The 22,670-nt window shown below is 42.9% G+C and overlaps 2 protein-coding genes across 4 annotated transcripts; both read left to right on the plus strand.

Annotated features, from left to right (window-relative positions):
• The first annotated feature begins 1,911 nt into the window (after positions 1-1,911).
• On the plus strand, positions 1,912-11,708 carry plin3 (perilipin 3). Of its 2 annotated transcripts, none has more exons than XM_004552704.4 (8): positions 1,912-2,051; positions 6,567-6,654; positions 6,875-7,070; positions 7,389-7,471; positions 7,907-8,138; positions 8,851-9,200; positions 10,103-10,321; positions 11,066-11,708. In XM_004552704.4, the coding sequence occupies exons 2-8, from the start codon at positions 6,586-6,588 to the stop codon at positions 11,201-11,203; spliced, it is 1,287 nt and encodes a 428-aa protein (XP_004552761.2). In that variant the 5' UTR covers positions 1,912-2,051; positions 6,567-6,585; the 3' UTR covers positions 11,204-11,708. The 2 variants fall into 2 exon arrangements, with proteins under 2 accessions (XP_004552761.2, XP_012774984.2); XM_012919530.3 differs by having other exon boundaries at positions 10,106-10,321.
• A 333-nt stretch (positions 11,709-12,041) lies between these two features.
• On the plus strand, positions 12,042-20,393 carry zgc:77486 (AN1-type zinc finger protein 5). 2 transcript variants are annotated; one of them, XM_004552705.5, is made up of 6 exons: positions 12,042-12,240; positions 13,638-13,837; positions 14,222-14,333; positions 15,186-15,313; positions 15,738-15,845; positions 17,009-20,393. In XM_004552705.5, the coding sequence occupies exons 2-6, from the start codon at positions 13,678-13,680 to the stop codon at positions 17,155-17,157; spliced, it is 657 nt and encodes a 218-aa protein (XP_004552762.1). In that variant the 5' UTR covers positions 12,042-12,240; positions 13,638-13,677; the 3' UTR covers positions 17,158-20,393. The 2 variants fall into 2 exon arrangements, with proteins under 2 accessions (XP_004552762.1, XP_004552763.1); XM_004552706.5 differs by lacking the exon at positions 12,042-12,240 and adding an exon at positions 12,260-13,495.
• Positions 20,394-22,670: the final 2,277 nt, after the last annotated feature.

The following is a 22,670-nucleotide window of genomic DNA, read 5'->3' on the forward strand; positions in this document are numbered from 1 at the left end:
CATGCAGACTGTCAAAGGAAAGGTGAGGTTATCCACCAGAGCAGGTGTGAGTGTGAACGGTCGTCCGTCTCCCTGTTTTAGCCCTGTGACCGGCTGACGACCTGTCTGCGGTGTACCCCGCCTCTCGCCCAACAACCCAGAATTGTATAAGCAGAAGATGGTGGATAGAATGATTGATGCTGCCCTCAACAACAGTCCCAGTTTCTCACATGGCCCCTTGGGAAAATGAATTTTTGTCATCCTTTTTCCAGATCCACCCTGAGCCTTAGGAAACACACTGAAGGGGAAGCTCTCACGGAGCTCCCTCACTCTCCCCTGACTTAAAAATCAGTGAAAATCTTCAGACAGATCTTAGCTCTTAAACATACTGATCCAAGACAGCCCAAATATATTTCAGAAAGATTTATAGTGTAAGTTCTGCTCAGATTACAAATGAAAGCCTTTATGTGCAGTCTATGAATGCATCACATTATGAATGAGTTTACTTCAGTGACTGAGCGAATAAAACCAGTAACTGTTCCCTTCGGTCACCAATTTATAAGCAGTCATACAACACATGATCAGAGAGAGTTTAGTATATTTAGCAAAACTGGGATAAAAAGTCCATGCAAGCATCAACTGAGAAATAAAGGGACCATTGTGGTGCCAAAAAATGATTGATATTTCCAAAAACAATCACCTGTATTTAAACTGTTATAGATAAATTTCAAACTTATACCAGATATAGCTCTCATGAGTCATTTTAAACGTTTTTATCATAAAGTAGAAGTTAAGCATAACTTTTATATAGCCTTTATTTATCCAGGTCTGGTTTTTTTCATGAAAGATCTGCTCAAGAGGGCAGCAGCAGATATTGTAACTAAAATATAAGATTCAATTTTATTTTATTTTCAATTTTATTTATCCAGCGCCAAATCACAACAACAGTCATCTCAAGGTGCTTTATATTACTGTAGGGTAGACCCTATACCGTTACAAAGCAAAAAAAAGTCACCGGGCCACCGAGCAAATGCCCAGTATCCCCGATGGCCAGTCCAGCTATGGTCGTGCCATCAGTTAACCCTTCGTGCCTAGGGTTGCCGACCTACAATAATACATACAGAGAAAAACCCAACAATCATTTGACCCCATATGAGCAAGCACTTTGGCGAAAGTGGGAAGGAAAAACTTTTTTAACAGGAAGAAACCTCCGGCAGAACCAGACTAAGGGAGGGGCGGTCATCTGTCACGACCAGTTGGGATGAGAGAAGGAAGATAGGATAAAAGACATGCCGTGGAAGAGAGCCAGAGATTGATAACAAGTATGATTCAGTGCAGAGCGGTCTATTAACACATAGTGAGTGATAAAGGTGACTGAAGAAGAAATACTCAGTGCATCATGGGAATCCCCGAGCAGCCTGCACCCATTGCAGCATAAGGGAGAATTTGGGGTCACCTGATCCAGCCCTAACTATATGCTGTAGCGAAAAGGAAAGTTTGAAGCCTAATCTTAAAAGCAGAGATAGTGTCTGTCTTAGCAGTCAGTCTGCCCCAGGGCAGCTGTGGCTACAACTGTAGCTTGCCTCCACCAGTGTGTGAATGTGACAGTGAATGAATAATGGAATTGTAAAGCGCTTTGGGTGCCAGCGCTATATAAATCCAATCCATTATTATTATTATTATTATTATTATTATTATTATTATTATTATTATTATTATTATGAAAGGAGTCTTTTTTATTTTATTTTATACTTAAACAGTTTATAAACCCCGCTGACCACTGCTCGTTTATCCGTGTAAGCACATCTGTGACACAGAAAAGTCACAGAAATGTTGGAAAGTTCTGGCGCAACACCGTGAGCCCGCGGGGCCTGCAGTGACGGGCACTTCCGTGCTGTGATTTAATTGGCTGAAAGTTTGTAAGCCAGTCTTAGGCTCCGCCTTCCTCCCCTGTGTTGAAGAGTAGCGCAGCAGTGCACTATAAAGGCTCTGAGGCGGGGTGGACCGGGTCACTAACCGGAAGTAACACAGCAGGTCATCACAAGACTGTGAACCGGCAGGCTCCCAGGCAGGTGAGTGGCTCATCCCACAGGTGTGTTCCGTCCTGACAGCAGTCGTAGAGCCATGTTTTTAAGCTGTTTAACCAACTAACTCGTGCGGGTTGCCCAGCTGAGCTTTAGCCTTCGGTCTTACTTCCAGTTAAAGCTGCGGAAACAGCTTTTCTTTTAAAGAGAACCCCATGAAGACGAAAAGCTAAGGCACAGATCGGGAGACTGATTCGGAGAAGCCGTTTGTTTGGTGCTGTGTTAAGTAACGAGTCATAGTTCCTCACATGGGTGAAAGTTCACCGAGTAGAAAGGGGAAGCAATGAAAGACGGACCTGATTAGCTCTGCTGGGAATCATCGTCATGCTGCTCAGAGCCTTTGCTTAAACTAATATTGTGCACTCGGTTACCTAAATCTTTCTTAGCTTCAGAGCCTTTCAAAATCAGGCAATCTGTTGTTGTGAGATTTCATCTCCGGTTGTGGCCTCAGTGTGTGGGCATGTGCTCTGAGTAGTTCAGACAGGTAGTGACTTTTCCCACTCGGATTCATTTTTCAGTGGATATTTTCGGTGGATGGTTTCACAAGATAAAAGCCAGAGCTCAGTAGACCACATTATGTTTCACTTCTTTTAAATCGTCGGGTGACCCCATCAAATAAATCCAGGGACCATTGCAGGGCTCTGACTGCTTTCCAGCCCATGCAAAATAACATTACACATCTGTGTCTTTTTTAGGTGGAACTAAAGCATAGATTTCCCTTTAACCTACATAAGTGTCTCAGTAGTTTCCGATAAAGCGAAGTCACCTTTGATATCTTGACTTTGAGTTTTAGCTCTGGCTAATACACAGTAGTTTCCCCATCCCCCTGATGTGGCCCAACACTGCAAGGATGTCACACACAAAGCAGTAGGAAGAGGCTTGATAGGATTTTAATGGCCACTTTACTGGATTCAGTTGTCAGTGAGATGATCATTTTGAGAAGTCTAAAGCAGCCGGTTGTGTTGCATAAAAGCCTTCTTCATAACTTGTACTGTTATCGCAGGTTCATCTCGCACTTGATATCAGGGTGCACAGTGTCAGACTTTGCTTTGTAATAAAACTGGTGAAGATCTCATCAACTGCCACTCAGGAAAAAAAAACCGGCGTTGCTCAACCAAGCTGTTGCAATAACGTGTAATTCTGAGTCACGCACAGGCCAGAAAGATCTCTTCTGGATTGCCAGAGCTCACGAAAAACAAAAGTTAAATGATTTTATTCACACTGACATCCAAACTGTGTGAAATGATTGAATAGTAGCTCTATAAAAATGCCAGTCGTGGCTGAGGCTGTTGGATTTGAGGCTCGTCTCTTGCTGATCGCCTCCTCCTGTCAGGTCGATGAAGCCGACCTGAGCACTGACTTCAGGTTGCCGCTGGTTGGCTGCACACCTCAGGATGCTGCTGGCTGTTTCTCCAGCAGGAAGATCTCAGGACTCATGCTTCTCCCATTCATCTGCTTCTGTTGTGTACATCAGGTCATGCATGTCAGACGCTTGTTAACAGCATCCCAGGTAATACAGGTGGAGTCCATTTATGTCTGTATGCCATCTGGCAGAACGCAAGCAGATGCCATCCACATGTTGCAGGCACCAAAGGGAGAAGGGACGGATTTTGCTGCAGATGTTTCTTTCCAACTGGCTAACGGGCCTCTTTCCTCCTTCCTTCTCTTGCTTGTATCTCTTTGTTGTCTTAACTATATGCTTAAGATACAAAGACAGGTACGTGCGTGTGCGTGCATATGCACAAAGACAGGTGTGTGTGCATGCATGTGCGCTAATTACCAAACTGAATATCCCCTCGTTGTTCAATGTGATGAGTCTGCCTACTCTGAGGTTTTCCGAGCTCAGGAAGTGTCCTTTGGGGGGAGTGACTACCCACCTAAGAAAATTTGGTCAGAGTACAGTGAAGCTAATGAGATTGTATTACCTCATTAAATAAAACTCAATGCATTTTCTTTAACTTGTAAAGAATATTATTTCTATATGAGACCCTAATTTAAAAATGCAGTACTGTGCAAAAGTCTTGAGCCACCCCCAATTTCTTAAAAAACTAATAATAATATTTCAAGAAAGTATGGCTTTTGGAAACAAAGGTTTTCTTTTTCACTTTATTTCCTTTCCTATTCAGTTCTTGTATCTCACTGTTGAATCTTTTTTGTTTGTTTAGCCACGTAACGTGACCTATGACACATTTGTCCACACATAACAGAAGACTTGGAAACAGGACAAACTTTAAATGGACTCTTCAGGCACTTTGTTACCAACAGCTTGTCCCAAAAATACATCATTTGGTCCTCTTTTCTTTGGCTAATTGGAGATAATGTATCGGAATTTCAGGAGCAGGACCGCGCCTCCAAACGCGCTCCGTCCGGTTGTCATCTATATAGGTTCCCCCAGTTCTGCAAGCTGTTCATTCTCGTTTACGTGCCCCACCCTCCCTCCCTCCTTGTTCTCAGTTATTTAACTTCTTCATTTCTATTTAGTGCATGGGGATCTGCCAGGCCCGGGAGCCACCGCCAGTCCCCTTTGAGGCCTTCCCCAAACCGCAGCTCAATTCATGTCAAACCATTCACTTTTACCTACTAAAATGCTGTCAAACCTAAAATGAGGATGTGGGCCCAGCTAGTGAAAGGAAGGATAAATGAATCGAGATTCCCAAAAAGCTGTTAGGTGAAAACTTGGCATCTTGGTATGATATGTTTACCTAAGAAGTGTGAGGTCTTTTTTTTTTTAAAAAACAAAAAAAACCCCATCTACAGCAGACTAACCATATCTGAAAGTCATGTCATTAATAAACAGGACAAAAAAATTCAGCAAAGACCAGACGGATGATTTGGACCTTCAGCCGATCTATTGTTCACTGACACCTCATCAGAAAATGTCTCGGTGGAAGGGCGGCTGTCAGGAAGCCTTTCTTGATGAAGGGAAACTGGGAGGAAAGGCTGAAGTTTATTCAGCACATCTGGGTAGAAAAACACACAGTGGAACAGTCAGTCATGGATCGGCCTCCCCAGAGCCTGGGCCTCAGCATTATTGAAGCAGTGTGAAGAGAACAAAAGGCAGAAACACCCAAAGAAGAGCTTTGAATGTCCTTCAAGAAGCCTGGAGAACTATTCCTGAAGAGCCTCACAGAGAGCTGCTCAGAGTTCAGACTGAGCTGAAGGATAAAGCTGTGTACACCAAATTTTTCATATACTGTTCCATGTATATTTGCACGAGTTAACACATAATTTTTTGTATTATTATTATTTTTTATGGTGCTTCTGATACAGGTTTTTATAAATCCTAATTCCCACTCCTAGAAGAGACACGGCAGGCTGGCTAGGGTTGAAACGACCTGCAGTGAAACAGAATAAATTGCTGATTAATTTTACAGCGTTGCATGGCCCAGTTAAGTATTACATTTGATCTTCATTTAAGACACTTTTTCATTGTATTCATGTAATATGGTAGTTTTTCACTTGAGTAATTATTTTGGCCTAGTTCTCATTTAAAGAAATATTTGACACCAGCGCAGCACTGCTCGCCGTTTCCCGTTAGATTAATAATATCAGATGTTGTCCATTCTGCCTGCAAGCCGCCACGAGAGCTCGTGAACACTCGGTGCCCTGCGGGACCGCGGTTCGTGCCATTAGTTCTGATTTTCCTCGGACTCTCATCCATATTTTGAAATTATCAGAACTTTCATAACCACAGAGTTCTCTCGCATGATTTATCATCCCTGTTTTCTTTTTATGTTGTCGTCACATTTCCTTCGTTTTGAATGCGAGTGCAAGAAAAATGTGAGGATCCGTGTTCTGTCAGGGAGCTGTGCTCGCACTTAGAAGTCCAAGAATTGAATTAAAGGAATAAGCCCCAGATGATTTTTGTTTCACTCTTTTTAGTAACAACAGGGACTTGCGATGTGTCGTCCAGCCATTTGTACTTTCTTTATTTCTAATACACTTCAAAGCATAAATCATTCTTGGGAGTTTTCCTTTGATGCTGCTGCTGCTGCCAGTGATGTTAGTCATGTTACCCTAACTGCTGTGAAGAGCTGTTAAAATGTCAGGCTTTTATTCTTGCAGTCTTGAATCACATTTTGGCTCAAATCTTTCCTTCAAACACAGATAATCATGGAAGAAGAGCTTAAAAATCATAAGTTCAGTGATTACGTATGCATAATGCTTACGCCTTGACTTAACAAACACCTGTCTCATTAATTCTTGCTTCATACACAGCTTTGTTTTAATGATGCTGGAAGTTGACAAGAAAATACTCACTTCCAAATGTATCAGTTTTTAATGTAGTTTCGTCTGTGTTACATCATAGTGTTGACAAATGAATTTGGCGTGGCTGAGCTGCCTTTCCGCATGCATTAAACTGACAGGACAAAGATTGCTGCGAGATAAAGTATACCAGCTATTTAAACACAGAGTATCATAGAGAAAGCCGTTATTTCATCATGCACAGTGGGCAATGTGAGGCGAGTCTCTGTTTCTGACACTCTGTATTCCACGACACAGATTGAATCCAGCAGTCACAATGGCAGACAGCGGGAAGACTAATGAGAGTGCAGCTCCGGCAGCAGAACCAGCTAATGGAGAGCAGCAGGTGAGGGGCACTGTGACCTGAAATGATCCCTAATGCATAACACGAGTCTACTGTGAACTCATTTGACACTTGATATTTCCCCGTTTTGATCATCTACTCTTGGAAATTAATAATTATTCCTTATTGATTACTAATACAGACCTGAAAAGAGCTGAACTATACTGTACTGTGAGACAGGATTGTGCTTTCAATAACGGCGACGGTTCTATTTTTGTCCTAGACTGTTGTTTCACGAGTGAGCAACTTGCCCTTGGTCAGTTCGGCGTGCGAGGTGGTTTCAAACGCCTACAGTACCACCAAAGACAGCGTTCCCCTACTGAAGGGAGTGATGGATGCAGCCGAGAGCGGGGTCCGGACTCTGGGTGCAGCTGCCACCGCAGGGACCAAACCTCTCTTGAACATGATCGAGCCACAACGTAGGTTCCCATCTCTGCAAATCCGATGTAACGTATGATAATCGCACAAAGATGTACCTCAAACAGATATTTCATGCTGGTTGCGCATTAAAGGTGAGAAGCTGAAGTCAAATCCATTGCTGCCTCAGGGATAGAATGCAATAGAATCATAAGACTTTCTTTTATTGTCATGAGAATAAACTTTCCAAATTTTATCGTGGTGTAATTTGAATCTCTGACACTCATCCAGTTCTAGCTGTACTGTAAACCTGACACGATGCCTGTTTTTTACGGAGTGGTATTACTCTCACTGATTCTCGCGTTGTGCACTTGTTGCAGTTGCCTCTGCAAACGAGTACGCTTTGAAAGGATTGGATAAGATGGAAGAAAAGTTGCCTATTCTTCACCAACCAGCAGACAAGGTCAGAATATTTTAATGTAGCATCAAAAAAACCTAACCCTATTGTGCTTAAATGCTGTCATAAAAATCCAAAATGATAGACTTGATAAAGAAAACAGCTCTCTGGCCTCCATGTGCTTGTTTTCTTCGTATTGGTGCATTCTGGATGATTTTGACAATACAGAAAACGCAAAATGCTTCGCTGATCATTGCTCATTTACCTCTTTTCCACTAACGTGTTGTCACTGCTGGCACTAATGCAAACTGAGTAGTGGCAGCATTTTACAGCAGCATGAGCACAGTTTATCAGCTAGCATTAATGATAAACACTGGGGTAATTTCAGAGGAAGAAAGTCGTGGCAGAATTTTATTTATTTATTATAGTCGGCACCAAATCGAGCTCCGGCACCACGTTGGTTTTCAAAAGAAGGTAATTATCTTATCTCGACTTCCTCAGGTGGTGTCAGACACAGTGGGAATGGTGTACCAGTCTGTGGCAGGGGCCAAAGAAGCCGTGGTGGGGGCTGTGATGGGTGGCGTCGAGCTGACCCGGGCAGCAGTCAGCGGAGGAATCAACACAGTCATGGGCACCAGGATGGGCCAGATGGTTAGCAGTGGGATGGGCCTGGCCCTCAGCCGATCCGAGGACTGGGTCGACCAGAACCTACCGCTCACTGAGAGGGAGCTGGGTCAGTAGCTGTGCTAATCACTTCATCGAAAACACTGGGTGGTAATGAACCCGTTTGCCTGTTGTTGAATTATATGAATGTGTCTTGACAGATAAAGGTTTAAAAAATGAATAATTGAGATTATCCCAAAAAATAGGTCACAAAAGCAGGATGAGGTAATCTGGTAAAATGGGGGGGGTGGTCATCATGACTGTTGAATTCGACCACCGTGACTGAACACGTGGATGGTCGGTGCTATTCATAGAGAGGCAGGGCATTCCAGTGAACTTCCCTTCTGTTAACTTGGCCCAAAAAGTACCTGCAATTTCCAGCACTCGCAGCTTTGACACCTGCTACTGTGATGTCATGTTATCATGACAACCTGCCATACTCCACTGTGGAAGCTGTGAAAGAGCCCCGTCTCTGATTATGGCTATGTGGCACAATTGCAACTGTGGCAGCAGCACAGTTGAAGTTGTTCCTTTAACCATCAAAGTGGCTTTTAATGAAAGCACAGTGATGCAGCGTTATGTCCTTTTGCTTGCACAGAACTGATCAGAGGCTCTGTAGTGGCTCTTAGCAGCAAAGCTTCAAACAGATGGAGGGGAAAAGTGTTTCCATCAGTCATGACATACCCAACACCCTGTGCAATGAAGATGCTACGTATTTTAACGGTCTATTTCTGTTAGTAATGTCAGGGTCACACATCTGATTTAGTACTCGCCTCTTTCAGCTGCTGTGGCCGAACCTGCCAGCAGCGAGGTAGCTACCTCTTCAGACAACCCCAGCTACTTTGTCCGGTTGGGGAAACTCTCCACTAAGGTACAGGAACGAGCTCTTCAGCACTCTTTGGATCGGGCACGTCACTACCGGGACGCAGCCTATGGTACGGTGGCTCAGATTACCATCACTCTAGACCTGCTAGAAAGCGCCCGCACCAGTCTCGGTTCAGCAGGTAACCAGATAGGAGGAGCCTCTGAGAAACTCCTGCAGCGCTGGACCGAGTGGAAGCAGAAGCACGGAGGACATGATGGGCAGACGGAGTCTGAGCCAGAGCCAGACGGGACCAAAAATGAGTCTGAGGTCAGGACCGAAAGTCTTTGAAACAGATTATTCAGCTGTGTTTTACAGATATATTTCATAGCAGCATTTTTACTTTGACCTCCTAAGACCCGAACTGTTTCATGTCATGCATTTTTAATTTCTTTGCTATTTGGGCTGATTGGAACCTGATGAAGGTAAAAACAAAGAATTGCCTGATTTATTGATATTTTTTTTTTTAACCTGATTTTTGTTCCTTAGAAAATGAGATCCACATATGAGAACATTTGTTTAAAATTTAGTATTGTGGTCTAGACAACCCAAAATGTGATGTCCACATTTGACCTCTGACCTCTCCTTCAAGGTAAATAGACTGATTTTTGAAGGTTGAAGTGATAATGTATAATGTGTAGAGCCACCTTATGACCTCCTCAAGGTCATAAGGTCAAATTTTCATGTCTTTTGTTTCAAACGGCTTAATTCTTTTGCCCTTTGTTTGTCCTGGCAACATTTACATTTCACATCTGCCTGTCTGTCAAGTTGATCACAGAATGTGTGTGTTAAAGACATTATTGTCAAAAGGAAGGGAATGAGCTGCCTAGTTAATTAGAAATGTATTATATGATATAATCTCTATGAATAATGTCCAGTTACTTGCAGATCAATCCACGATCTGCTCCTAGATAATGTTTGTCTTTACTGCACTAAAAACTTGTTGAAGTACATTTAAAAAGAACAAAGAAACAATATTAATATATCCCCTTAAATAAATGCTGCCCAGAGAGTGAGCTTGCTTGGCATAGGTTCACACTCTGAGAGCTTTTTATTTACTTTCCACCGTCATTTCCTTCTGTGTCATTGTTGTGCTGTTTACATTTGGACTGTCCCGTTATCTTAGCTTTACATTTTATTCATTTGGTTTTTGTTTCCACTTACGTTCACAGCAGCTTGAAAGGCAGACCCTCTCTATGGTGCGTGGTCTGAGCGACCAGCTGCGGTCGGCGTGTGCCAGCGTGGTTTCAAGTGCTAAAGGTCTGCCGAGCACAGTCCAGGACCAGCTGACCGCGGCTCGACAGTCTGCCGAGGAGCTGTATTCCTCTCTGAGGAACACGAGCACCATCACGCCGGTCCTCCTCGATCGGAGCCGTCATCAGCTGAACCAAGTACGCGTCATGCTTTGCTGTCTTTACTGCTCCAGCTGTGCAGCTGCTTAATTAAATGTAGCTCATAGCTCGAGTTTTTAGTTTCACCCACAGCGCCACCACTCTCCACGTTAGTTCTTGTGTAATGTCACTGGAAAGTCCCATGCACTGCTGATGCTACAACATTCAAGTGTATGTTATACACTTACCAACCACTTTATTAGGTACATCTTGCTACTGCTGTGTTGAACCCGCTTTTTTTTTTTTTTTTTTTTTTTTTTTTTTTTGTACAAGGCCTAATTACTGGTATTTGAGTTACTGTTGCTTTCATGTGAGCTCAACACAGTCTGGCAGCAAGGTCAGGTTATTTTCCTGTGACGTCACCAGGCATTTTTATCTGGAGAACTGCTGTCTTACACATTGGATAATATTATTAATTTATTTGTTGGACCATTCTTAATCCTGGATATGGTCGTGTAGGGAAAAGCCCAACAGATCAGCAGTTTCTAATCATCTTTCTTTCCCATTCTGATGCTCAATCTGAACCTCAGCAGGTCGTCTTGACCACATCGAAATGCAGAGAGTGGCTTCCATGTAATTGGCTGATTAGCTATTTGCATTAACAATCTGCTAATAAAGTGGCTAGTCAGTGAAACTAATTTGTTTTCAATCTCTGATGGTGCTCAGTATTATTTCAGATCATCTATCCTCTTAACTGTACATTTTTATTAAAACTGTACTGTTGTGTGTGTGTGTCCATCCCAGGTTCAGAAGTCTGTGGATGGTGTCATGGACTATCTACTGCACAACACGCCGCTCAACTGGCTGGTGGGACCGTTCGCTCCTCAGATCACTGAGCATGCAGAGGGCGATGTGGCAGAGAAGGCCGGACCAAACGAGTAGACGCGAAGACTTCCTGTGCTCCTCTGAGATGATTCAAAGTGGTGTTAGGGGACTATTTCTAGATGTTGATGAACCAGCTCAAAATGGGTGCCATAATATTCATGAAAAACTGTCATCATCATAATTCTATCAGTTTTTGACACTACATTTATCATGCAGAAGTTTAAAATCTAAAATGTGGCCTTAGGAAATGATTGTTTTGCACTTTATTATTTATGGTAGATTTGTTGGGTGTGTGTTTTTTTTTTTTGTTGTTGTGTTTTGTTAATCTCTGAAAGATTAATGTGTCTTTAAACATTTTTGTTTGGAAGGAATTCAAAACCTTCCCAAAACAAAGTAAAATCTAGTGGCGTATAGGAAAAATAATATAGAAAAGACATGAGGACATCTTGAATCAGATGCATTTAATTTGTTTTCGAATTTTACCTTCAGTATTCTCTTTCTGGAAAGAGTTAATTGTCATTAAACTGATATGTAAATAAATTTCTAACACTGCAGAATCATGTATGAGCGAGTGACTCTTTATTTATGTTTGGAAACAGCCTCACACACAGGTTAGAAACAGGAGATGGTGTCAAACAGAAAAATGAGGATAAAAATAAGTCTAGAGAGATTATTTGTTTTGTGAAGAAGAAATGATTGATTTCCCTGTTTCATCACAAAAATGGAAGTCTTTTTGTGGATGTGGAACTCAAGAAGCAGCATTAGATCAATAACATAAAACAAATTAACTGTAAGATTAAAACGCCTAAATAAAAAGGCCAAAGTCAGGGATCGTGTCCACAGAGGGGCTGGGGCCGAACGATGCTGTTCTGACCTTGTGTGTGATGATCAGCTGTGGTGGTGGAGGTGGTGTAGGTGTAGTTTGCTGTGCTGGCCCGTCGCTCTGAGGGCTGACATTGGCGGTGACGTCATGGTCGTTGTTTCGAATGTCGGGAGCTAGCGCTGGGTAGGAGGCCGCGCGCTCTGCTGGGGACACAGCTCACTCAAATCTGAACCCCTCCGTCGTCGACAGCCGCCGATTAACTACGTTTCAGGTAATGTCTTCATTCCCGACTGATTCGGCAGATTCCCGGGATGTGGTACCGGTCATAAACCCAGCCGGGACGCTGTTGGGAGGCGCTCTAGTTTTGGGTTGGCTGACTGCGTTAGCAACTCTGCTAACAGATAGCCCGCTAACACTAGCGTTTATTCGATTGAAAAGCCGCGATCTGCGTATAGTTCGTCACCGAGGACGCTGTAGCATTTAACTTTCGTATTTTTCACGATGACACAGGGCCACCGGTCGAGTTTCGTCCTTCCTTTTACACCTGTATGCAGTGTCAGACAGACCAAACGTCCAGCGAGGCTGTTTGCTAATGTTTGCTGTGAGCTATTCAAGCACAGGACGCCAATTGTTTTCTTGTGCGGACAAACTCGGACTGGGAACAGCCAGCTGGAAGTTGTTCGGCTAAACTGCACGCAGCGCAGTTTTAACGTTAGCCAGCGCGGTTTCGTACTGACGGGGTTTTTGTTTTATTCTTGTTGTCTTTTTCACAACTTTCTCCATGACCAAAAACGTCTTGTGCGGCGGAAGAAAGCGCGAAACAGCTGAGTTAGCGCATGTTTCACACACCGTCATTTACCTTCTAGGGTGTGTGTGTGCGGCTCTTTGGACCCTTTGTTTCCGTCACCGTGCACAGCTCTCCGTGTTTGTTCAAACTAATCCCACAGCTTCCTACTTTTAAAACTCGTGCTTGCTTTGATGTTGTAAGAGGTGCAGTACATTCGGCGATCCGTTTCACTGGTATTTCTATTGCTGCTACGTTTTTGTGTTTTCTAATAATTTTGAAGCATAGTTTATTAGTATTTTCAGTGTGCCAAAGTCCAGGCCTGATTTTGCAGTAATCGTGGACTTTGGCCTTCAGAAGTTGGGGTTGGTCTTAATTTTGGTTTATGAAGTTTATAAAACTGCGACAGACCTTCATTACAGCTGCAAGTAGTGGACCATAACCTTTAATTCACAAAGACCTCTTTTCCACTTGTCCAGTGCCTAATCTAGAGCTGGTTCAATGCATTCCAGTAAATGGGGGGGAGGGATGACTACTTTCTGTGCCAGAAAAGTGTGAACCAGCTCAGTGCTGCAAATTTACTGGTTGTAAAAGTTGGAAGGGGCTTTAGCTAGAAAGTAACAGTATTTGCCAAATAAGCCCCAGGATTTGTCTGCTGTGATTGTCTTTTTTCTTTAAGCTATGTAACGATCAGTCCTCAAGCCTTTCAGAGCTGGACTGGCTCTGTGTCGGTGCAAAAGAGGTAAAAGAAGTCATGATGTGCTCAAACTCTACTCTCATGCTGCAATGCCAATCTCCAAGCTCTTTTAGCTCCAACCTAAAAGCTTTGTAATCAAACAGGGACTGCTAATTATTCTCACTAACTTCTGCAACCCCATTTTCAGGATTATCCTCTCCCATCCCCCTTACCCCCTCTGTCAGAGCATGGCTCAGGAGACCAATCAGACGCAGGTGCCAATGCTTTGCACTATGGGATGCGGTTTCTATGGTAACCCCCGCACCAACGGCATGTGCTCGGTCTGCTACAAGGAACACCTGCAGAGACAACAGGGAGGGGGGCGGTCCAGCCCCCCTGGAGAGAAAGGTAGGAAGATGGGAGAGACATGACCTATAAAAAGCAGGGGTCTGCTGGATAAGGGTGTACCAGGTGAATAAGTCAGGAGCTTTTAAATGGGAGTCACTCAAAAAGTGCACTGGAAATAGGGAGCCGAACTAGCTAAAAGGGGCTGGAGAACAGAGGTAGCATTAGCTGCCTACACTGTGGCATCAGAAAGCAAGAGAGTTACATTGCCATCTGTTGTTGTACATTAACTCAAAGTGCATCTGATCATGGTAAACAAATACATGTAGGGAATGTCAAGACGCTTAGAAGCAAGTGGAAAGTCATCCATGTGTGAGGCAACAACAGATTTTTGTGACTGATCTGACTGTCCTCCCCCCTCCCCGACACACACATGCGTGCACACAGCTGCTACTTCACCAGCGGGATCACCAGGATCGGCCGGTACAACTGTGGAGAGCACAACCTCAGAGCCCAGTACAGAGGTGGCAGGAACCCCACCTGAGGAACAAACAACCAGGTATGCTGAGTTACGCGTAGAAAAGCGCAGAGAGCCGTGTTGTTTCATTGAGTCATTGTGAATCAGTGTTTTAGATGTGATTCATCAAGGAAAAATATACTCCGTGTTGGCTCTTTGACTAGTCCAGTCAGTTCATGCTAGTACCGCAGCTTGCCTCTGCAGAAGGGTAGGCAGTTGTGTGCATATTTATTTATGAAAACAAAACCTTCTATCACCATGGTGCAGTCATTTTCTGGGTGAAAACATTTTTACCTTACCCTGACGACCCCAACCTTCTAGTAAGAACTTTTCAGCTATTTCAATTTGCACGTCGACATTGACAGGTGAGGTTGTGATGAGCTTCTGATGATTATCAAAAGCCAAATTAAGTGTACGATGGGCTGTGTTGTCATTGACACTGGAAGAAAATTAGCTAGAGGATGGTGTAGTTTAAAACTTAGCTTGAGGCCCTGTTCTGAAAAACTGCAGCGTAATGCTGAATAATTTTTTGCTGGCCAAGTTCTTTTTCTGCTATTCGGCGTTTTGAAGGGCCTCTTTTATAATTTGCTTTAACTTTACCATTGGGCTAACCTTTTTAAATGTTAAAAATGGATTTAATTCACTGTGAGGAAAGTGCGATAGGTAAGAAAAGTTCTGCGAGGCTCTTGAAATTGCTAAAAATGGTTTTATATTGCAGCGTGTGCACTGGATCTGTTTCCTCCCAAAGGGGACAAAACCAAAGCAAAGAGATTACCAAGATAAATTTAATCATTTCAATTCTTTTTTTTTTTGTTTTGTTTTTGTTGTGTGTTTTTTCAGTATTTTTATTTAATCTAAACTGAAATTTGCTGACTTGATTTGATGCCCTGTTAGTCCCAGCTCCACCAGCCCAGTAACTCAACAGATGACAGCTATGAGCATCTCCCAGGATTCAGGAGCTGTGGATTCTGATCGAGCAGAAGCCGAGGAGGGTGAAGAGGAGGGTACTTCAAACAGCACAGGTAAACATCGTAGAAAGCAGTAGTTCATTCCCTACCCACCGTCCACACGGTCGGCCCTACTCAAAGCAGAGGAGTACACTATTAAGAACTGCTGCGTGAATAAACAATGGGACGCACTCGCCACCGTGTTCCGGGAGCGTGCCTGAAGTGATAAACACAATATGCTCTGTGATGACTCCATTGGTTTTCCCGTTTTATTTCATTTTGCCTTCTGCTGTGTGGCATGTTCTGTGTTGCAGTCAAATAACTGTGTAAGGAAATCGTGTTTTTACGTGTTTAAATAATATTTTCTAAAGCTTAAGTTACGGCCTCTGACCCGGCTAGCATATTTGATTGGTTGAAGTTAATTGTGTTGTCTTTTGTACATGTGCATAAATAAACATACAGCTGTTTTACATACGGTTGCTTTGTTTTTCCCCACCAGAGCCAGTCGGGGAAGCTGCGCAGGCTTCGTCTGATGGCGACCAGACTCCTGATAAAAACAAGAAAAAGAATCGCTGCTTTTCTTGCCGGAAGAAAGTAGGACTTACTGGTAAGTGAGGGAAGAATTTCACTCAAGTTTCTTATCTGTTTATCCTGTGTTTTATGAGTCGGCAGGGGTTCCTCACCCCTAATAAGACATTGATTTGGCACACGGATGTATGTGGTGCAATGTCAAAGACATCTTTAATATTCTTCGCCTGCAGAGCTTTTGGAGCTAAACCTGTTTTTAAAGGACAATAATGACAGCTGCACACAAATGATTCATATGTGCATTTATTCTGTGATGATTGCTTATGTACAGCGAGCGACATTCTGCACTTAAGTGATACATTTCACAGTGTGCAGCTCGGTCCTTTTTTTTTTTTTTTGCTTCATAGTAGACTCTGAGACTTAATAGCAATGACTATATATCAGCTTAATTGAGACCACATCCTGAGTTAGCATGTAAAATTGAGCAACATCATCAAGGCCCAGTCAAACTGAATTTAATTAAAACCTTACACAGGGCAGTGTAAGAATAAGTCTGTAAAATAATCGGGATGTAGTAGGACTGGGTGATGCATTTCTTTCTTTTTTAATATAGCCTCAGTCTCCCTCTGCACCTCGAGCTGACTCTGTTTTCCTGCAGCTTGGAGAGAGACACAGGGCTGTTCCCAACAATGAAAAATAACTCTTTAGTTTACGGATAGACAGCATGAAAACTGAGTTTTCATAATGTGTGTGTGTGTGTAACCAAAGCTTATTAACTTTTGGAAATGGTACGCTAAAAAGAAGTCGGTGAATTTTACCTCACAGAAGTTGGAAGATCTGAACCAAGTCATGTGGTGAGATTTACCGACCTAACAAGGCAGCAGTCAAGGAACAATTGCCGTATTTTTTTTTTTAAGGTCAAATGAATGTTTTTGTCAGTGGTGTCTTAGTAGTCTGGTCTGATGGCAGGTAATGCATCAAATATGCTGTATATAAACCCAAACATATGTGGGTTTTACTGCTGGCCCTATCTACTGCAGCACATAGTTTCCTTGCTGCTCTGTCCTCTTGTCTGTTCTAACACACTGATTTGGGGTCAGCACCCGAGAAATGAAACAATCCCAAATTGAAGAAAATAGCCATTCTGCCCCAAAACGAGATGTGAGTTTTGGTCTCTGGTGTCCAGATACATGTGATATCTATAATAAAGCGTCCAAGTTTAATTGCTTCTTTTTCCTCAAGGTTTTGACTGTCGCTGTGGCAACCTGTTCTGCGCCATCCATCGTTACTCCGACAAACACGACTGTCCCTATGATTACCGGAGCGCAGCCGCTGCCCAGTTACGCAAGGAGAACCCCATCGTAGTGGCTGAGAAGATTCAGAAGTTATGAGGACTGAGAGCAAAAAAGAAGTTTCTGACTTTGTGAATTTGAACAATGGCGACTTGGATGAAAACACCTGATATCGTGGCTTCATTTGTTCATGGTAGTGTAAAGCGGGCGGGGTGGGGGTGGTGCGGTCGCAGCCACAGTCCAGACACTTCCCTTACTAGCATCTCCCTCTCTCTCCACTTGTGGCTGCAGCGCGCGCGTGTGTTTGTATGAAAGTGTGTGTGTGCGTGCACATTTGCTTGAGAGCTGGGGAGAGAGCCATGAGGGCTTGGTGGACATTTGTTTTGCCGTGGGAAGGGCAGGAATTTGATTTTTACCCCTTTTTGTTGTTGTTGTTTTTCCACTTAGCGGGATCGTGTGAGTGTATTTTTTTATACAATCCCTGTAGGTAGCTGAAATGAACGAGGATAAGCTGTTAAGGAATGTGTCAATCGGGATAATGACAGAAACACATTTAGGGGGTCTAGTGACTCATGTATCAGCAAGACCTTTAAGGGCTTTGGAATATAGTATTTTATCCCAGACTGAAAAATGATGTCAACTACTTGTCAAATTGGCAACTCCTTTACTCTGTGGGCGACCACATGTAGTACTCCAAAGTCTGAGTTTTCCACATGCGTCTCTCTTTGATATGTAGGCTTGTATGGATACCGGGTGCATGAACAGTCATTGGAAGGGGAAAGCCGGGGAGGGAAACAAACGACCTTGACTTAACTGTGTGATTGATTTTTTTTTTTTTTCTTCTTTATTTTAATGAGCGTATGACATCAGAAGATCTATATTAATATATTGTAGTTAGCTTGAATTGTGTGATTGCATTCTATTTATTTTTTATTGTTTGGTTGGTCTGTGCTGGAGGATTGGCAGCATGTGTCCGCGAATCTTTAACGATTTGCTCTTAACTTTTTCTTCGATTATATTTAAGTAATTCCATCCTGATTATGTAACCAGTGAAGAAGAAAATGCGCGCCCGAGCTCTGACGTGACGGAGCGGAGCCCGGCTGAGCCGCTCGGAGGGAGCGAGTGCAGTAGGATGTCAGTGATTAAGGCTTTGGGTATGAAGCACAACGACGTATGTCCGCTGCAGAGCACAAGCTACGGTGCCATGCCCGCTCAGTTTTGTTCAGCATTCGGGTCACTTGCAGTTTATATCCGAGCTGTATCGCAGCCTTGCTGATGAAATTGCCTTGTCGAGTTGCTGAGATTTTCTTCTTCGGTAAGGCGGCGCGCTCGCCTCGAATGACCTTTTATGTTCTTCGGAGCCTGTATGAAGCTCCACGTTTCTCCTACCACCAGCAGACCACTGACACATGCTGAATGAAAACTGACCCGGGTCGCAGTTGCTCTCATAGACGATGGCGTACGTTCTGCTCAGCGTTGCAGTGCCGCAGAGTTGCGTGCTGTGCTTTTACAGTGTGCTCAGACTGCTTCTAGCTAGCTTCTTCTAGGAAGATCAGTCCCACGTGCATGTGTGCAGTCAAACACGCGTTGCTGTTTTGTGACCGCGTAGTTTGAAATGAAGCTGGAATGTTTAAAAAGCCGCACAGCAGTAGCACAATGCATGGCCGGAACCGTAAGGTTCCCGTTAACAGGACTGTTTTTTTTTTTTTCCTCAAATGTAAATACCATACAGCTCCTCTTCTTATAGTATAACCTCAATGTAGATTTTTGCCAGGTAATAAAGGTGGGGAATTAAGGCAACAAATAGTACTCTCTGTATTAAAGTGCTTTTCATAATTATCCAAAAAAATGTGCTACAACTAGCACTGATGTTTTCCCCATCTTGTTTCCTCATTAATTTTTCAGGTTTTTACGTGTAATGTTCAAATTGTTTAATAACCACTAGTATCCCCTGCAGGCCACGTGGTTTCTATTTTACCATACTAGCTACACTCTTAACCAGCCCCCCCTCCTCCCTCCCGAGCTATATTAACGTTGCTGAATAACAGAGTATCTCAGTCAGAGCTTTTATCCTGTTACTGATTTGTAGCAATAGCAATATTACTGAAAGTTTAAAGGGCCCCAAGCAAGAAATAGAGGGTTCATCTTTTCATTATTAAAAGCTTTCCCTGTAAATGTTGCTTGATGCGGTTCATTATATATTAATGAAAGCTGGAGAAAAGTTGCATTTGAATTTTCAGGGAATGCAATTTAAAAATAATCCACCGCAAAAGGCGAAAGAGAGGAATCACACTCCTCCGTGTGTCGGCTTAGTTCTGCCTCTTCTGATTGAAAAAGAGCCTTCGTCGAGTCTTTGCGTTAATGGCCGACGTGATGACTTGGCATGCCGACGGCGAGACGTTTTGCCGTGGATGAGTTGAGCCCGCAGTGACGGTGATTTAACTTCTTCCACCGTCACACCTACAGTGTAAATTTCAAATTGAGAAGGTGTTAACTGTGATATTCAGGGGGACGAGTGGTTGGTGCTGCTCTGCAGTTCGTTGTGTTTTAGACACAGAATTCTCAGACTTGGTTGATGATTATAAAACATCGTTGCATACGGTAAGCTCGGTTTTCCTTTACAGATTAATTGTCTCTTCATGGGAGAATTTTCCTGTGATGATTGTTCAGTTATGTAAATCATGGGGGGTTGCATGGTTTACGCTCATTTTCTATTGACTGCTCATATCAGTGCTCCAAACGTTTCAGCATGTTTTTCCTGATAAATGTGAGCAGTTTGAATGTAAACCACCACAAGTCACACGATAAGTCGTGTTGCCGTCAGACTGACTGTCCGTTGGCCGACGATGGTTGTCTTTATGTGATTTGAGACATTTGAATCATTCAAATCTTTTGACTGTTTGACTTGCCACCAGCAATTAGGGCTACGTGACCTGAGTAACTGAGATATTATCAGTGCATATACTTGTGTTTTGTTTGGTTTTTTTTTTTTTCCCCTTTTTTGTTGCATTGATTATTGTTTGATGTTCTCACACCTTTCATAATCAGTGTCTTCATCATGCAAGGGTTTTGATTGAGAATAATAAACTTGTGAGTTAGGATGAATTTTCTTCAGCTTCACTGCAGGAATAAAGACATATTATTCTGTCTTTCAAGATGAGCTTTAGGGACTTGAGATGAAATCTACGATGTTCACAGAGGTGTAGTTGCCGTCCCTTGGCACTCCAGTCCCCCAGAAACACCACCAGATATCTTTTTATTTTTTCTTTTAAGAGTTAGGATTGTATGATGTGTAAGAGTAAGTATAAACAATAAAATCACAAAGTTTATTTTAATTTACACTTGTCGTTTGTATTTATTTGTCTTAATGTATGCTAAATAAATACTCATTTTAAATCCAAGCTCCTTGCACTCTGCTTTAGAAGAAAACCTCAGTATTTTACTGTGATACAAGCTGCATGTGGAAATATACGCGTTTTTACAGCTAATGTAGTTGTGCTGTTATCACCACAGCGGGAAAAGCGTATTTAACTGTTATAAATGACTTTTCTATGATTTTTCACATTTTTGTAAAGCCATCAAGTGGGCCAGTTTGTAGCCTTTGGAGGTCTTGTTCTGATCTTTCTGCAGTTTGACAGCCCTGCCCTAAGACGTAGGGGCGCCACAGGTCAATAAAGGTTATCACCTTTATCCATACTACTTTCAGATCTCCCAGAATGCTTCTGTCTATAGAACAAGGGCTTACTTTGAGTATAAACATGCCTCTGCACTCATGAAATTATTCCCAGGTCAACACGTACAACACCAAAACACAGAATGAGGAAATATCTTTTGAAGGAATGACTCAAAGGGGCGGAATGACAGGAATGACACCGGGGGCGGTCGTGGCTCAAAGAGTTGGCAGTTCGTCTTGTAACCGGAAGGTTGCCAGTTCGAGCCCCGGCTTGGTCGTTGTGTCCTTGGGCAAGACACTTCACCTACCGCCTACTGGTGATGGCCAGAGGGGCCGATGGCCGATATCCATTATTATTATTATCAAAGCCTTTCTCTAGCACATGGAGACCATGTTAATTTTTTCATTTATTCTGTTATCTGTCTGAATAATATCAGTTTGATATAGGATATTCCTGTGTTATTATGTATAATTAAGCCCGTTTATTTACATGTATAAGATATCCATCCTACTTCCATCATGATTTAGTCATTAAAGTTAACAATTACAAGTTACATTCTAGGCAGTAGCTTTGTTGTTTGATGTCATCCAGTGTTTAATAAAGGGCAAAAAAAAAGTTAGACCTCCTCTCGGGGCCCTGTGGGTTTGTACTGATGTGCCTAATGGACCTTAAGATAAGATAACTCTTTATTGTCATTGCACAGTCGTACATAGTCCAATAGTCCAATGAAATTGGAAAACTGTCCTACGTCGACACTACATATAACACAACATGACCCGATACGACACATCACAACGCAACACAAACAACACAACACAACACAGTATAATAACTTAGTAATAAAAAATAAGAATAAGTGTATTTGTATTACACACTGTTATTATTGCACATTAATTGTTATTGCACCTTGTTATAAATATAAATATTATTATTGTTACTGTTTTTACCATTGTTACCTCCCCCCCCAAAAAGTCCAGGTAGGTAGCCAGTCAGGTGAGCTATTTGCATTGATTAGGGCTATTGCCCTGTTGTAAAAGCTGTCCTTGAGTCTATTTGTTCGGGACCTCAGCAGCCTGAACCTCCTGCCAGACGGCAGCAGCTTAAACACCCGGTGTCCTGGGTGTGTACCGTCCCGTAGGATGCTGCGTGCCCTCTTGAGACAGCGAGTGCTGTACAGGTCCTTCAGGGAGGGAAGAGGATGTCCAATGATTTTTTGGGCCATATTGATGACCCTCTGGAGTGCCTTTCTGTGTGAAACTGGAGACCTTTTCCACACACTCGCCATTGATGCTGACAGGCTACAGCTCAGACTTCCTCCTTCTGAAGTCAACTACCAGTTCTTTTGTCTTGGTGGTATTGAGGTCCAGGTTGTTATCTACACACCAATCTGACAGCCTCTGAACTTCAGCTCTGTACGACGTCTCATCTCCCCCTGAGATGAGCCCCACCACGGTGGTAAATCACCCCGACACTTGTCAGTTCCAGTGCAAAGGTGAATCTCTCAAAATCTGTGCAAAAATAACTGAGGTAAAGGTGTGGGTATGCAGGGCTGTTTTAACAAGGCTATGGATATTTATGTAGGATGGCCTACATAGCAGGTTGTAAAGCTGACATTTCTCTTGAATAGATGGTAAAGGTGGCTCCTGAGCCAGCAAAGCTCTGTGTGTGTGTGTGTGTGTGTGTGTGTGTGTGTGTGTGTGTGTGTGTGTGTGTGTGTGTGTGTGTGTGTTTTAATATAAACTGTTGGGGAGAGTTACAGCTTAAGAGTGTTGACCTGTGGAAGACCCACCTTCCTTTAGGACACAAAACAAGCTTAAATCATTTACTTTAATTATTGGTTATGGTCAAACTTCCTGTTAAAAGGGATTTTTTCCCTCTTCCCACAGTTGGGAAGTACCTGGTCATTTGATTGTTGGTTTTTCTTTGTATTTTTTTCTT

Source organism: Maylandia zebra, linkage group LG23 (assembly GCF_041146795.1).
Source record: "Maylandia zebra isolate NMK-2024a linkage group LG23, Mzebra_GT3a, whole genome shotgun sequence".
NCBI lineage: Eukaryota > Metazoa > Chordata > Actinopteri > Cichliformes > Cichlidae > Maylandia > Maylandia zebra.